Source organism: Cinclus cinclus, chromosome 1 (assembly GCF_963662255.1).
Source record: "Cinclus cinclus chromosome 1, bCinCin1.1, whole genome shotgun sequence".
Taxonomy (NCBI): domain Eukaryota; kingdom Metazoa; phylum Chordata; class Aves; order Passeriformes; family Cinclidae; genus Cinclus; species Cinclus cinclus.
In genome coordinates, this window is record NC_085046.1 from 33,202,779 (window position 1) to 33,219,256 (window position 16,478).

At 45.8% G+C, this 16,478-nt stretch overlaps 2 protein-coding genes across 2 annotated transcripts; both read right to left on the reverse strand.

Moving 5' to 3' along the window:
* Positions 1–1,687: 1,687 nt before the first annotated feature.
* Positions 1,688–4,191, reverse strand: HOXA10 (homeobox A10). Its single transcript, XM_062495914.1, has 2 exons — positions 3,372–4,191; positions 1,688–1,962 (listed from the first exon to the last, which is right to left on the reverse strand). The coding sequence occupies exons 1-2, from the start codon at positions 4,189–4,191 to the stop codon at positions 1,688–1,690; spliced, it is 1,095 nt and encodes a 364-aa protein (XP_062351898.1).
* Positions 4,192–13,864: 9,673 nt separating this feature from the next.
* HOXA11 (homeobox A11) lies at positions 13,865–16,269 on the reverse strand. Its single transcript, XM_062495927.1, has 2 exons — positions 15,606–16,269; positions 13,865–14,097 (listed from the first exon to the last, which is right to left on the reverse strand). The coding sequence occupies exons 1-2, from the start codon at positions 16,267–16,269 to the stop codon at positions 13,865–13,867; spliced, it is 897 nt and encodes a 298-aa protein (XP_062351911.1).
* Between the last annotated feature and the right edge of the window lie 209 nt (positions 16,270–16,478).

Below are 16,478 nucleotides of genomic sequence, written 5' to 3' on the forward strand. Positions count from 1 at the left end.
CTTCTCAGCCCTGAGATAAAGCTAGAATTTTGTCAACGTCCTCTGGAGTTAAAGATCTCCGCACACTTGTAGGTGTTCGATTAACAAAAAAAAAAAAAAAAAAAAAAAAGGAAAAAAAAAAGAGAAGAAATATATCGTTTCCCTACCCTCAAGAAATAGTAATTTGCTTCCTCAGTCTATGCAGTTCCTCAGTCAACTGAAACCACTCGTTCAAGACAGCAACAATCCAGATATACTAGCAAGTCATAAAACTGAACAAAAGCCGACAAACCTTAGAGCACCATCGCTATATGGCCCAGACAAATTACGACCGTCTAGGTAATATTTAAATAGATTCCTAAAGTAATTGCAGGGGGTTTAGGCAACTATTCCTGTTGTAAAAGTTCTCGAAGACATAAAGTAGAACCTGAGGATAAACAGTCACAAAAAGAGGTAAAATTAAAAGGATTCATTCCACATTTTTTTATTCTTCTATGAGAACATAAACATCGTCTTTTTCACGCACAGCAGCATTACAATATTAATTTATTCCGATTTAAGGTAAGAACTAGATATAGCTAGAACTAACATTTATAATTACGATAGAATGCATTTGCTTAAAACAGTATCGGCATTTTAATAATAATAGACATTTATCCATATCTGTATTATAGCTTTTTCCCCTTCTTTCTTTTTTTTTAATCTTTTAATTTTTTTTCACCTATATGTTTGACCCTTTAATGCATGTAACTTCACAGTATAAAGGAAGACGAACATATTCTCCCTCGCAATCTCAGACTCTGGCTCAGAAAGTCCATCTGATGTTCAGGATATATATACTTTTCAGTGAAATTAGTAAGGAAAAAAGTGACTATTTTCTTCTCAAGGGGGAATTTCTGTGTGCTTGTCATGCGTTACCAATGGTAACGTTATATATAGACACAAATGAAAATCACCAAATTCACATATTTAAGCAAAACTACATTAAGTAAATATCTACAACCAGCGAGAGGAATTCAGAGGTAACTGTAATAATTTAGTCCATGAGTAAAAGGAACTCTTTTATATCTTTAAAGAGAAGATATTTCATTTTCCTGGCCAAATTTAAAGCTGTAATATTGGCTTTTAAGGTAAAGTGTAAAAAAAAAAAAAAAAGAAAAAAAAAGAAAAGAAAATCACTCCTAACATCCCTTCCCGTGAAACCCTTTTAAAGGATGCCTGCATTTCATTATTTTAAGTCCCGCTTTTTGAAGGAAAAAAGGGGGAGGGGGAGAAAAGGCAAACAGAGAAGGGGAAAGCTACCAATATATAGAAATATGGCAACGCTTAAGTTATTCATTGTGCAGCTATCTACGGTCCGAGTTACAGCACTTATATTTTAAAAGAATGCACCTTTAACCAGGATTGTTTACTTTTCAGAGAGAGAGATAGGGGAAAACATATTTGCAGCTTCTGAAATGCTATTTTTGTGTATCAAAGCTTAGAGGAACAAATTGGCCCCGGGAAAGGCTGAAGGAAGAGGGGAGGTTCACACACGGCATTTTGTGCTTTAGCGTGACTCAAGTCCGCCCACCCCCCAAAGTAGCTCTTAAGAGGTTAGAGACATATTGAGAGCGCCTAAAATCGTTAATCCATACAGGTGCGGATGAATACAGCCTAGGAAAATGATACTGGCTCTTTAAACCATAAAGATGTGTTTATGGGTTCATCAAGAGAAATTAAAGTTGGCTGTGAGCTCCCGAATCCTATTCTCTCTGTTCATTTTCTTCAGTTTCATTCTGCGGTTCTGAAACCAGATTTTAACTTGTCTGTCTGTGAGGTGGACTGTGCGGCTGATCTCTAGGCGACGCTCACGAGTCAGGTACATATTGAATAGAAACTCCTTTTCCAGCTCGAGAGTTTGATGCTTGGTATAGGGGCATCGTTTCTTTCTGCCACTTTTTGCCGTGAGCCAGTTTGCTGCATTTTCTCCTTTTGAATTGCCTAGTTTTGAGAAAGTAAAAAATGGACGTTACCATCGGGTAGGAGGCAAAGAGCTGCGGGGCAGAGGGTGGAAGGAGCATCTGTGTGTGTGCCTGTGTCTGTGTGCGCGATAGGCTCACTCCGCCAGCTGCGGAGAACTGAAATGTGGGGTATCCTTGAAGAAACCGAGGGATTCAAAACGGTTTCCCAAAGGTTTTGGATATGTCTGGGTAAGAACTGCCACTGCTCAAAAACCTCCGGACAGCCTCTGGTGGGGCAGGGTGCCGCAGATTTTAGCTCATCTCTGACCCTCCAAAACGAGCTCCTACCCTCTCCCTGTCGGCCATTCTGGTACTGGGGGCAGTTGGTGAAAAGGCCTGCAGTCTTATTTCCTTCTCCCCAGGCACCTGCTTCCAAAAAAACAAAGCCTCCCGATAAGGACTTTGTAAAGTGTGCTACGGAGGTGGAAAACAAGGTGAACTGGGGAGCCGGAGCCTCCCTGCCTTTCCGGAGAATTTCGCCATGGCCTTCTCTTTTCCAACCATTTCGAGGAAGAAAAAAACACAGTCATGACAATAATAAAAACGTTTCGAGGTAATTTCTATCAGTGGAACTGGCTGGGAAAGAGGTAACACCAATCCCTTGATGGCTCAGAGCAGTCAGTGTTTTGGGGTTGGCTCTCTAGCAGTTTTTTCGCCGACCCTTTTTTTTTTTCTCCCTTTTTCTCTAAATACTACTTTCCAATGGGTCGCCCGAAAGGAATAAGAGGGCGTCCGAAAAGCGGACGGAGAGAAGCTCCTGAAAAGTCTGCCGTCCGGGGTAGGGGAATTATGTTTTCACCATGGGAACACGAAAGGGAAATAAATAAGGAAATGTATAAATAAGAACTCTGTTATCTAGTGTAGGTGCAGAAGGATATTCGCCGTGCATTCATCAGTCTAATTTGATAGCAGCACATTTCAGCGCGGTTGTTATTCTGAAAAGCATTTTGGATCGTAAAATATAACTTACCGCGTTAATAGGTTTATTTATTGGCACTGCCTATTGCTTATTTTGGATGCTTTACAAACATCTCTGCTATCTGGTAGGCATCTTCCCATCACGGGGGAGAGATTGATCTTGTTTTTCTATATGTTTGAGCAGCATGCAGGCTAACGTTGCCCTTAGCGGAGGCTCTAAGGGTTTTAAACTATAGGATGGACATTAATTTTTACGGCAACCCCATGCCCGAATATTACAAAGTTCAGAAGGTCAGTCTGAGCAGCGCTTCTTGGCAGCCCCGCGGGGCAGCTGGGATCCTCCTTTCGCATCTCAATGCCGCTATGGTCCTCAATGGCTATTTTTTATTTATTTTTTTATTTATTTATTTCTCTCTTTCTTTTCTTTCTCCTTAATCATCACTACCACCATCACCATCATCATTCGCTTACCTACAGGCTCTTTCTCGGGAGAAGCTTTGCTGCTCTCTGACGGAGCTGGTGAGAGCTCCTCTGCGGTGGAAGATGAAGCTTGAGTCTCGTCCTCCCTCTGGGAGACGCACGCCAAGGGGCTTGGGGAGCGTTCCTCATCCTCCTTCCTCCCCGCGTCCGGGACGGGAGGCAAAGATGGAGGCGTCTGGAAGCTGCCGGGGGGCTGCGGAGGGAAAGGGGCAGCCCCGGCTGGCCCCGCGCCGTAGTTCTTGGAAGTGCCATAAGCCTGGGAGAGGCGGAAGTAGCCCGGGACGGGGACCCCGCCGCCGCTGCTGGCTGGGCTGACCTCGGCACTCAGCCGGGGGAAAGGAGCGAGGTCTGTGGCGGCCGAGCCCTTGGGGCATTTCTCTGAGTCATAGAGGCAGTAGGAGCTCTCCTCCTTAATGCTGGGAGCGAAGGAGCACGATGTGGCCTGCTGGCTGTCCGGTTCTTCCATGCGACAGGACCGGGGGGGATCTAGCCACACTTCCATCCCTGACACGTAGGAGTGCGAGCTGGGGACCATGCTTTGAGAAGTACCTTCATTGCGTTTGCCCAGAACGGGGAAAAGTCCGCAGCTTTGCAGCCCGTAGGACAGATCGGACGCCTGTGGCAGGTAGATACCACTGTTGGGATAGTAGCCGCCTCCGCCTCCGCCTCCGCCTCCTGCTCCCGCCGCTTCCCCTCTGCCCGAGCTGATCAGGGAGTCTACCAAAAAAGAGTTTGCAGCCGGGCTCTCGGAGCATGACATTGTTGTGGAATAATTTGGCGAAGGGAGCAGATAGCCCTTTCTGGCTGACATTTCTTGTGCAAAACATGCTGAATATGATGAGAGATACCCCCGCACCACGGCAGGCGCCCGCAGCCAATGGAAGCCCGGGCCTCCCCAGCAACCCCTCCCCGTCTGGTTTCGTATGCACAGAGCTGCTCTCAGGTCGACCTCTGAATTTGGAAGATAGATGTATATTAATGTGTAATATGGATTTCCATACACACGGGCGCGCGCGCCTCCACCACATGGGCGAGCGCCTGCGCCCAGGCGGGAGCCGCGCTCCCGGGAAGAAGAAGGGGAAGGGGGAACGGGAAAGGGGGAAGGAAGGGGGAAGGAAGGGGGAAGAGGAAGGAGAAAGGGAAAGGGAAGAAGCGGGCTGTGCTGGTACTGGCTCCAAGTTTTGCTCCCCTCTTATCACACGCGCCGCTATAAAATAGCCCGGCGGTCCTGATGTTTATTATACCTAGGCTGAAGCGGTGTCCAGATGAAGCTTTTACTATCGCTCCTTTCTGCCCGTGGTTGGGCTTTCCAGCAGCAATGCCTGCTCACCTCTCTGCGCAGCCTATGTGTCACACGAAATTAATAAAGCCACGGCTCTCCCGGTGTTTTATGCTCAGCCTCTGCTCATTTTATTTGATTGTCTCGTTTTTTTTTTAAGAAATAAAAGACGTGTTATTGTTTATCACGGATCATTGGAAACCATAAAGGGGCCTGGTGCCTCCCGCGTTAAACTACCGAGGAAGGGGGCTGCTTGCAGCCTAACATCACCGCCACGACGCCAGGCTGGGCTTAATTTTCCTGGAGATAAAATGCTCGCCGCTGCGCTGAGGAATCTCTTAGGGAGCAATACCACTCTGGGAGGATTGATTGTGCGGTTGCAGCTTCTAATGCTTTAGTTAACGTCGGATTCTTCTTGAGGTCTGATTACCATTCAAAATATAAAGCCAGACATATGTCACAGAAAGAATCCAGACGCGAGCAGTTCAAATGGATCCTCGCAGGATGCTGTGCACTGTGTTTATTGATGTGTTTATATTTGGACGATCATTTTTATATCTCCCTTCCCTCCTGCTCCATTTGGGTCTTTTCACTTTTCGCCTCTTCAAAAGCATCGTCTCCGTTAAGCAATGCACTAAATAATAGAAATAAGAGTAGCTAGATAAATACCGAGATACTAGACAGTCCAGTCCAGTCAATATGTAATTGTGGCGGAGGTAGCAGACAGATAGCAGACAGGCAGGGACGCAGGCAGAGAGACAGATAGATTTCGTAATGAAATGCTTAATGATGACTTGCTTTCACTTCCATCATCTCTCGCTTGTGCCATTTTGAAGTCGCCTCGCTGCCTGGCCCGCGGAACTAAGGGCACTTTAGTTCAAGGGGAGCCTGAGGCTGCCCAGTTCTCCCTGCCCATCCCTGAGGAGCATCACTCGCTCCTCGCGCCTGCACGCCGCCTGGAGTAGCAGCCCTGGGCCGGTTTCCTCTTCCAGAAGGTCGGGCGGGCGAGAGCCGCGGCCGACCGGGCGTCATCACCGCCCGGGACGAGAGCCGCAGCCGGACACCTGGCTGCCGTGTCCGGGAGGGCACTGGCGGCGGTGACGGGGCCGCTGCCTGCGTGAGAGGTGATGCTGGGGCAGGCTCGGCGCCCCGAATTCCCCGGCCCCTACCCTCGGCCTTCAAAACCCCCAGGGAGCACCTCTGTCCCCTCGCCCCACGGATCTGTCAAACCGCACGTGGTCTTGTCCCGCAGTGTTTGCCTGCCGCGGGGGAAAGCTTTTTTTCCACAGCGTGATATTGTCCTGGTGGAATCCCTCCTTGTGGCAGGAGGGCAGTGTCCCTTCCCGCGGGGCCCTCCCCAGACTCCCTTCGCGGCCCCGGGCACGCAGGGGATGCTGTAACTTCGAAACATCCATAAAATCTCCGTGGAAAGCCGCCTGCCTGTTTTTTCCAGCGTGGTGGGGCGAGCGTCACAGCGCGATTTCCTTCGGACCGGCCCGTGGGATGCGGTGACAGGGGTAGATTTCCCAGCCTATAGAAACCCTTCGAGGTTTTTTTCCTTCCCGCATTTCATCCTGTAACATTGTTCGCGATTTCCCAACCCTACTAACTTCGGATGTGTTAATGTGCGATGGACGAACCCTTATCAGAGTCCTATGAGGGCCATATCATTACTAACGAAATTAATACCACATAAGGAACTGGTTTATTGGCTGGTATACAGGAAGGCTATTATCAATAGGCTTAGCTTCATAAATACAGATCTAAATAAAAAGAAACGTGAGCCCCAGCGCCGCCTTCCAAATACATTTCTCTACACTAGTCAGGTATAAAAATTGCTCTGGGGAAGTCCGCTCTTGCGGTATGTTTATTTTGCATTTGCCAAATTAAATAGAAAGGGATTGCAAATCTGAAAGCCATACGGAACCGAGGAGAAACGCTTGAAATCCTTCCAAAGCTGTTTTTTTTTTTTTTTTTAATAAGCAGCTCCCTTTTAAAAATTGGATTGAAGCGAAGGAAAGTGCTATAAAAAGTATGGTGCAATCCTCGTCAGCCGGAATAAAATGACTGGAAGTGCATCGATGAGACGGCGAGCTGGCTTCTCCTCCCTGTGCGATGTAATGCAGGGGAATCAGACAAAAGGCACAGAAGCCGGTGAGATTTTTTTGAAGGTATTCTTTAACCTCCCCGCTTAGGTTTTGCAGCAGTGGGTCACCCCAGCCCCGTGCCAGGTCCCGCGGGAGGTGCCGTGGGGTGTTGTGCTGACCGCAGTAAACGCTGCCGGTTTGATGGTCAAGGCACCGACTCCGTCTAGATCATGAACTCAGCTCGGCGTTGCATTATCTCCGCTTTCTTTAATCGCTAACAAGGCCAAGGCAAATAGTAACCAGCATCATCAAACCCAGCGAAGTAAAACTAATAATGTGCACTTGATTCGTAACTATAAAAGATAATGGTCAATTCTGACTAAACTGAGCTAATTTGGCATGCGCTGAGTGTAGCTACTGCATTACCAGCGCTTAACAATGTGTCCCTTGGAACTTAACCCCTATTTAAAAGAAATTTTAAAGAATATTGTGGACGCCAGGGGACGAGAATTACTTTCTTTTTAATTCTACTTCTGTAAGTAAAGCTATCCGAGGGTCTATAAAACTGAGCAAATAAAATTCTGATAAATATCAAAGCCGGCGAGAAGGTGTTTTCGTGGAGAATCTAAATTCATGGCGTACATAGACAATACTATCAAAATAAAATTTTATTGATCTAAGAAAAATATAATAGATGCATTAATAGCGTCGTTAAGCCGTTTTATTGGTTGAACTAAAATTAAAAACAAAAAGGGAATAAATAAAACCCGACAGCTCAGCCTAAGCAAACTCTGACTGGAAATCTCAAAACATATCGTGTTAAACCGTGATTTATCTTTTTATTATTGGCCCGTATAACCCAAAAGATCAGCGCTGTTAATCCAGAGACGCATTTTGCGAGCTAATTAAAATATGCTTTTATTTGTAGTCACGGGCAAGCTGCAATTTGTGAAAACGTAAACGGCCTTGCAGTCTGTGCAGGAGTGCATGCGCCGCCTATCTGAGAATACAGCCGTGGACTACATTTTATACAGCTCCAAAAATTAATGCTATCAGACTATAGTTATTTAATATTGGAACTGTCAGTTCCCTGGAACGTGTGTGTGTGCCAGATTCCTTTTTTTTTTGTCCTTCCTCTCTCTCTTTTTTTTTTTTTTTTTTTTTTCTGGATTTGCTCCAAAGAAGGCGGATTTCAGACAGGAGGTTTAGGAACTGCGTCTGTGCCAAGTTAGGTGACAAATGACGGCCCCACTAATTTTATCTTTACTAGAAATTCTTTCACGCTGGTGGTGGTGCTGGGGAGTTCGGCTTGTTTTGGCGGATTGTCTTGTTAAAAATTAGGCTGCTATTTAATTTTATTCCACCCATCCGGCGGCTTGCTCTCCTAACTATGTTTTATATTATGCATGTATCGTTTTACTCATTTGGATTAAGAACATATTTTGCAAGTAATTCTGACGAGCTTCAAATGCTGGTGTACGGCAGGAAAAAATACACCCAAACCAATTCATTAGGGCTTTATTTCCTCGCCATTTTCCAGCACTGACGAGAACAACGGGGCTTTCTATTGTCCAGAGAGCCCCAAACACCATGCAGAAGCAACAGCGGTATCGGGTTATATATGTGTGAGGAAAATATTGCATACCCAAATCTGTCTTTTAAATGTACCCCTTCTATTGCGAGAGACGGGCCACACAGCTTTATTAAGCATCTGAAACTGTAGCCCTTCTACTCTTTTGTAGCTGCCTTCCCTTTAAAGAAGATATGAATACATATACAAATGTCTTTTTTTTTTTGCTGTTGTTGTGGTATAGCTTGGCTGTCAGACACACACGTTGGCCAGAAGTTTCGATTTCAGAGCATTTAATGAAAAGATTGTAACCCCCCCCTCGAAAAAAAATAGACAACAAAACACAAACCCAACGAGCTCATGAAAAAAGCCTCCCAGGGGTTTGGATGTGGTATGTGAACTGAAGTTGAGTACACGATTAATTAAACACAGTGTAGACACTGAGCTGGCTTCCCCTCTTCCCTCCAAAACATGCAAACCCAAATAATGTGGAATAATAAACAGTTATTGTAAGAAACAAGCTTGTTTTTTTTAAATATTATCCTATGACCGCGGCCGTCAGTAAACAATTCGTAACCAGAGGGCGCTTTAACTGCTGCTGGGGTCCCTTTGATTTATTCAGCCAAGTATTGAATGGGACAGGGAAACAACAAGGGGAAAAATAAATATTTGATCAAATATGCGGAGTTTAACTTGACTGGTGTAAAATGAAATGTTGCAAAGGGACCCTCAAATCTCCCTGCTTCTCACGTGGCTTCTCGCGTCCTGGCATTACTGAGGGGAAGTCGAAAGGGATCAACATCCCCGAGCTTTTAGTGGAGCATCTTTGATGAAATCGATAGATTCCAATAATCATATGAAACTGCTCTCTGTCGACTGAGCATGTGCTTTTAACTGCACTTGCAACAGTTCCCTGGAAGCACAATTTAAAAAAATACTGCAGGCAACTGGCATTATATACATAGAAGAGAAAGGATAAAATAATATTTTACATTTTTCCGGGCAGATACTTAAAACTCTGTCCTAACAAACACGTCTATTAAAATATGTAGCCAAACCAGCAACTCCTCAATGTAATACCACCTTCCTGCCCGCCCTTCTCAAATGGAGACATAAGAAAAACATGTGAAAATTTTATGAGCATGAAAAGTAACCTGGAGTTAGGGATACTCGTAGAGAGGATAGAGTTTCAAAGCTACAATCCAGAGCAGCCCTGAGCACATGAGAATGAGTGACTATTGTTTGTTTACAGCACATGTGCTGATTAAGAGAAAGAAAGAAAGAAAGAAAGAAAGAAAGAAGGAAAGAAGGAAAGAAGGAAGGAAGGAAAGAAAGAAAGAAAGAAAGAAAGAAAGAAAGAAAGAAAGAAAGAAAGAAAGAAAGAAAGAAAGAAAGAAAGAAAGAAAGAAAGAAAGAAAGAAAGAAGGAAATAAATAAAGAAAGAAAGAACAGAAATCTAAATCTGGTCTTGCACCACCATTGACTTAATATGCAATCACATGAACAGTTTTTAGCATAAGTATGTCAAAAGTTGTTTACCACAATCTGTGTCTAGCTGCAAGAAAGCAGACTACCCTTTAAAGTTACCAACGACCCTAACTAAACTATAGTTCAAGACTAATAAGATCGTCAGAATTGTCTGTCATTTGCAGACTGTGTTGCCATAGATCTATTTGATTGAAGACACCTACTGTTCCACACATAAATGTCAAGTTTCATAATATTTTCAATGCTACACTTTCTTCTCTTTTTTATTTATTATTTTTTCTTTTTATTTATTTTTTTCTTTTTTTTTTCTTTTTTTTTTCTAATAAGTGGAAGAAAGTTACAAGTTACCCTGGAAAAATATTTCCAGATAACGTGGATTTTCCATGCAGCTGGCCAAAACGAAGAGAAAACAAGAGGTCAAACTGCAACTTAGAAAGTCTCTTCTATATTATTTCACATCCTAATCACCAACTTTTTGCATCCCTTCCCCTCCCTACAGTTCTTTTCCGCGGTGCTCAGCTGTGGGGGCACGGACCACCCCACCTCTCAGGGTACCATTCCGGTCACCGCATACTCCTCGCGGTTCTCCATGCCGGGTAGATGTATAAAACACTTACCTTCGCGGATTTCCTAACCCAAAGCCCACAGGCTTTAACTCCACCGAGAAGCCCCAGCGTCTCCCCCCTCCCCCGGCATCCCGAGCTGCTTTTTGTACAGCGGAGCCCGGTAAGTGCAATAATTACCCGTGTGGCTCCAGGGATGCAAAGTGAACAAAGGCCAAGATTTTTTTTTTTTTCTTCCCTTTTGCAGGGCTGCTCCTTGCCCCGAGCGGCTTTGACATTGATCTGAAGATCGCCATCTTGTGGTAAAGCAGCCCCAAAACCGCGGGCGTCGTCCGTCTGTCCGTCCGTCCGTCCGTCCACACGGCCGCCCGCCAGCACCCCGCGGCAGGACGGCGGGCGGGCAGACGGACGGACAGACGGCGGCGGAGAGCAATGGTCGCTCACCTCGTGTGTAAAAACCTCTGGGCGAACCTCTGCTACCTTTATAGAGATGCATTTGGTACAGGCGAGCGGACAAGTCACGGACAGTTTTTATGGCCGTAATGTCACAGCAACACAGAGGATGCAATTTTATTGGGCTAGGAAATCCAAACCCCGACCACAGAAACTCCATGTTTTTACTGTCTCTGGGATTGGCTCTGAATACCAGTTAATTTTTAACCAGGAAAGGAAGCTTGCAGGCTTAACTTTCATTGCCATTCAGCTCTCCATCCGCCCCTCTATCCCTCTCTCTCCGTCTGTCCGTCCATCTGCGTGTCTCCTTTTAACTGGCATTTCCCCTTGCATACTAGACAAACAAACAAACAAAGTTTCTTCTTTTCCCCCCTCTCTTTTCAACATTCCCTTTGGGTAAACGTTGTCTGGCTGGGTGGCGGTGGTCAACAAAGGCCCGAAGTCAGTAAGTCCTTCACCTCAAGGTTATGGGTGATGTCCAAGCAATACAGAAGTTCAAAGCCAGTAAACAATGCAAAAACAGAATCCACTTTCTTCTCTTGATTAGGATTAGGGTCAACATTAAAGATTCAAACACTCTTTCCAAAACACATTCCTATCTCAGCTATTGTTTGGAGTTCGGGGTTTTCTCCCCCCTGACCCCTCCAACTTTCTCCCTCCAGCCCTCCTCCCCGCCGCTGCCCTCCTCAGTCCACCCCCTCCCTGCCTTGGAGATCAAGGACAATTTCAATCAGTCCATTTCCACCACATTTCCATGTGGATTTTTTTTTCCCTCCCAAAGATAACAATTTTCTTAGGGGTCTCAAACTCTGGCCACATCCATCAGCTGGCTCGAGCCTTTCCTTTGGTGCCATCATATAAACCGTGTCCCAAATGCTACTGACAAACATTTCTCCTGGGCACATGTGGCAGGGAACAAACAGCAATGGCACATCCAACCCTCGAACACAGAACCTTGCCCCTCCGGTTCTGGCAGGAAAAAGAGAAGGCCTAACACGTAGCGAGCTATGAACACACTTAATTTTCCTTTTCCTGTGACGCCCTGAATCTATGCTCGAACAAGCCTAGGTTCTCTTGTTAACTCCAGAGTAGAAGATTTAACGACGAAGTTCACAAAAGAAGAGTAATTCGCCCCAAAACGACCGAACAAGGTCATGAGGAATTTCGGGTCCCAGAGTTCCATCGGATAAAAGAACATGCAGTAACGTAACACCAGAGTAAAAATATAAAGTTTCCATTTTTTTTTATTTTCCTTGTGCGCTGTTCCACTGTATACATGCAACCAAATACTTTCGCATATTAAAAGAAAACTGTATATACATATAGATGATACATATTGAAAACAGTGACGTCATATAAAGATATTGCATGTTGTGAATTGTGACAAAGAAATTACATCCATTTGGTAAAATTTATTAATCAAAAACATTCTTATCACCACTTTGTTGCACATGTAAAGAAATCCCACACCCCTTAGCCCCAAAGGAACAATAAAAAAAATAAAAACACCAACAAAAAACACCAACCAGGGTTAAAAAAAAAAGGGCATTCGCACAAAATAGGTCATGGGTTCTTTTTTTTTTTCAATATTTACAAGTCTTGTAAAACACCGTTCTTGTATGAAATATACATTCAGATATCCTTGACAGCAAATTACCTCAACGATAGAACACCGCATCCTTTGTAAACTGATATAGAATTTTAAATATTTTCCTTTTTTTCTCTTTTTTTTTTAATTGCATTTTTTTTTTCACGCTTTGGTTCCTGCAGGGAAATATATATATTTATAGATATTTAAAATAAGTCCAAACAACTCTCCATTCTTTGCATACGTCGACTGGGCGACAAAGTAGAGCTCATGACATTTAAAGTAGACAACAACAAAATTACCATATTTACATTGTTTGGCTTCTGTTTAAACTCCTCACTAGTCACCTTTGAAAGAACATGCAATCGAGTTATTTTAATTATCCAATGTTAGTACATTGCACAACTCCAAGTTTCAATTAAGTGTTGTGTGGTATTTGCTAAACTGTCGTTCTCCACAGGTATTTCCTGAAGAAAGTTCGTGAGCCAGAAGCCAGAAGGTTAGTTTCCTTTATGGAGTTGTTTCTTTTAAAATGCTGAAATTCACACTTTTTTGCCGATTTACTTTCAGTATTTGTATATGATTTGTCTCCAAAAAGATGGCAACGCATAGTCTGTTGTTATAAATAAAACAGGAGCTAATTAATTTTTTCTAATTTTATTTTTAGTGATTGTTTCTTTACGATATATGGCGAATTTATACCTGATTTTTAAAAGTAAATAATTAACTCTTTCATTTAGGTCTTTTTTTTCTCTCGCCCCCATCCCTCCCCACACCCCCAAAGGAAACACTACTATAACCATCACTACATCCATATTACAACTACTCGCGGTTGGCCCCGCGAAGGTGTAGACATGACATCCCCCCTTTCTTTAATTCTGTGTGAGCGTGCATGCGTGTATGTGTTTTGTGCCCGTCCTTCAATTCTTATTTCAAACTCACGAGCAATGGAGCACTGCCTCTAACCCAGATATTTTCCTAAGGAAGGACAAAAGATTGTTTCTCAGAGTTTATATTCTGCAGTGGTCCTGGTTGGGTGAGCCCGACCTGGCAATCTCCAGACAGCTGTTCCACAGCAGCACAGGGGCGAGAAAGGAGGGTGGGCGAGTCCGGGGATGGAGAAGGACCATCCACGCCCGTGCCTGCCGAAAGCGGTGGCAGGGTGAGCCGCAGTGCCTGGAAAGGTAAGAGGTATGGATTTTGCACTCAGAGGTGACGTGCACGTTTAGAAATGGATCCCATGTGTGTCAAAATCAAATCGATTCCAGTTGATATGTAAATATATATATAAAAAAAAATCATAATCGCAGTTCCAGAGTAGGTTTACATGTGTGTAAAACCTTAGATTCTTCTAGTCCCGTCAGATACACACCTCCTTCCTCCACGTAACCCCGTGGCTTGACCTTGTCAAGGGCGAAATCTGAATTTAATCTCGTCTTGAAAAACGCTATGAGTTTTAAAGTAGTGGATTAGCTGAGTAATACTGTAATCGGTCCCTGTTAATTTTTTTTTCTTTCATTCTTCTGTTCTGAAACCATATTTTGACTTGACGGTCGGTCAGATTGAGCATTCGGGAGAGCTGGAGGCGTTTCTCTTTGTTTATGTAGACACTGAAGAAGAATTCCCTTTCTAACTCTCTAATCTGGTATTTGGTATACGGGCATCTCTTTTTACGCGTACGTTGTCCACCTGTGGAGCGAAAAAAGGCAGAAACGTTTGAGACCCGGCTGTGGCCGGCGGCGTGGGCTGAGAAGGGACGGGGGCGGGGGGGACTCTCAGGCAAAGCACGGTAAGGCGGAAAAGACGCGTTTTTCCCGCTCCGGGCTCGGCGTTGGTAGGTCCGGGGCTTGGCGCCAGCCCTCCTCCGCCTCGGCGGGTGCGTGCAGCCGGGCCCGGGACCCGCCGGCACACCCCGGCTCCTGCAGCGCCGCGGCCCCGGGCAGCGTGCAGGGCGAAACCCCCGCCGAGACGCAGGGATCCGGCCTCGCTTCCTCCGCGGGGAGGGCAGCTGGAGGAAAGAGCGGTGGCGGGGGGTTCTTGTGGATTTCACGAGCCGGAGGAAAGCCTTTGTAGGCTGCTCCGCCGGGCGCCACCAGGCGAGAGGAGCTGCCCAGGGAGCAGCCATCACCTGGCTGCCTGCAGCGGGCAGCGCTGCGGCGGGCGGGGGGGCCCGCGCCCAGCCCTCCCCGAGCCCGTACCCGCTGGGATCTCGCCCTCGCTGCCTGGCCTAATCCCGTCTCTACGTCCCGAGCAGAGGAAAAGCCCCTGAGCACAAGGCTGAGGCGTCTCCTTCTCCCCCTAGCCGGCTATTTTCAAGCACGTTCTCCAGCGCACCGAGGTATTCTCCTCTCGATTAGCCATTACGGTTTTAAAGTTCATTAAGCAGAATATAAAAGGTTTCAAGGTTCAGGAGCTCTTTACATTAAACTGAGCTGCTATCCCTTTAAAAACTTCCTTTTCTGGTACAGTTCATTGTCGAGGTATTTTTTTCCCCCGGCCGTATACTAGCTTTGCCTTTTAAAAAGCCCACATAAAAAAATCAGACTTTGACAGATTGAATAACAATTGTAAGTAACAAACTGTTGGACAGAAGGCAACACGTAATTGCCACAGTGCCTTAGTAAAATGGCTTCCTTTAGACAAAAAGGCCAGCTTTAGGTTAATTTGCTTCTTTTAATATATTGCTACAGTTCAGGCGGCTACTTTATCTGTTAAACGCTATTCTAGCGCAATCGTTAAAACGGCGAAGGCTTTGAATTCAGCTCCTAACTAGACTTCTGGTGCAACACATGGCTTTTATAAAATCACTGGATTACATTGATATCAAAGGAGTCGGGATCTCCTTCTTTTGCCGAATTTACAGGCTCAGAACTCACGTTATTATATTTTCAAGAGCTGACCACGGAACTCTTTTCTCATGATCATTTTTTTAAAAAGCAGGAAAAAAAAAATAAAAAAAATGAGAAGAAAAGGGAAAAAAAATTTAGGCATCCATTGCCCGGTGGGTATTTCACGGCCAATTTCAGCACTAAACACGTGATCTCGCCTTTTATAACAAAGTTTTGTTGGGGGAAATCTAAAGGCCCTTCATAAACCTTATATGCTTATAAAACAGCATATAAAAATTTAACAGCGGCGGTGCGCTAGATTTCAAGCTGCCTTTCCTAAAAGCGCTCCGGCGCTGCCTTTATACGTACTGGAACTGCCGGATTTCTCCTCATTGTTGCCGGAAGATGACTCGGGGCTGCTGCTGCTCTCCGGCCGCCTCCTCCTCTCCTTCTCCGCCGCCGTCGCCGCCGCCCTGCCGCAGCCGCCCTCCGAACTTGAAGTTGCCGCCGCCGCCGCCCCGGCGGCCGCGGGCGCCTTCTCGCCACTCTTGTCTACCGGGTAGTCCGCTGAGGCCAGGTTTTCCGCCGTGCCATAAGCCGTCTCGAAAAATTGGTCGAAAGCCTGGGGCAGGACCCCGTTCCTGCCCACCGTGCTATAGAAATTGGAGGAGACGTTGGTGCTGGGGTGATAGACGTTAGCTGTGTTTTTGCCGAACATCTCGCCCATGCTAGCGGTGTTGGTGGCAGGCAGGCAGTCTCTGTGCATGATCTCCTCTGCGGAGTAGCAGTGGGGCAGATTGTTCCTGGGGTGCCATTTACTGGAGGGATCAATGGCATATTCCCTGAAGGTAACTTCTCTCACAGGTTGGACCTGGGGTAGGTTGGAGGAGTAGGAGTATGTCATAGGGCGAGAAGACGGGGTTTGGGGCAAAAAAGAAGGGAGGCTGGAAAAATCAGGACCCGAGACGTAGTAAGTACAACTTGGCAAATACATGTTAGAGGAACAAGGAACACGCTCATCAAAATCCATCATTGGGGCTACCTCGGCTTCTCCGCATTAGCTGAGCTTAACATGATTCTCTAACGCAGCTGCCCCTTTGAAGCGGATCCGTGAAGTAAGAGATGGGGAGACGTAGGCTGACGTGGAGAGCTCTCCCGGCGGCGGCAGGGAGGTGCGGTCACGTGGCCCGACGTTGACATTGACGAGCGGCGGGCCCGGGCCCCGCTCCCTTTGTGGCCGTC

Excerpts from the sequence above, each read along its gene's own strand:
- HOXA10 (XM_062495914.1), bottom strand. The coding sequence starts at position 4,191 with ATGTCAGCCAGAAAGGGCTATCTGCTCCCTTCGCCAAATTATTCCACA. Across the intron at positions 1,963-3,371 it reads TCCCGAGAAAGAGCCTGTAG|GCAATTCAAAAGGAGAAAAT; the intron begins GTAAGCGAATGA and ends TCTCAAAACTAG.
- HOXA11 (XM_062495927.1), bottom strand. The coding sequence starts at position 16,269 with ATGATGGATTTTGATGAGCGTGTTCCTTGTTCCTCTAACATGTATTTG. Across the intron at positions 14,098-15,605 it reads GGAGAAATCCGGCAGTTCCA|GTGGACAACGTACGCGTAAA; the intron begins GTACGTATAAAG and ends TTCGCTCCACAG.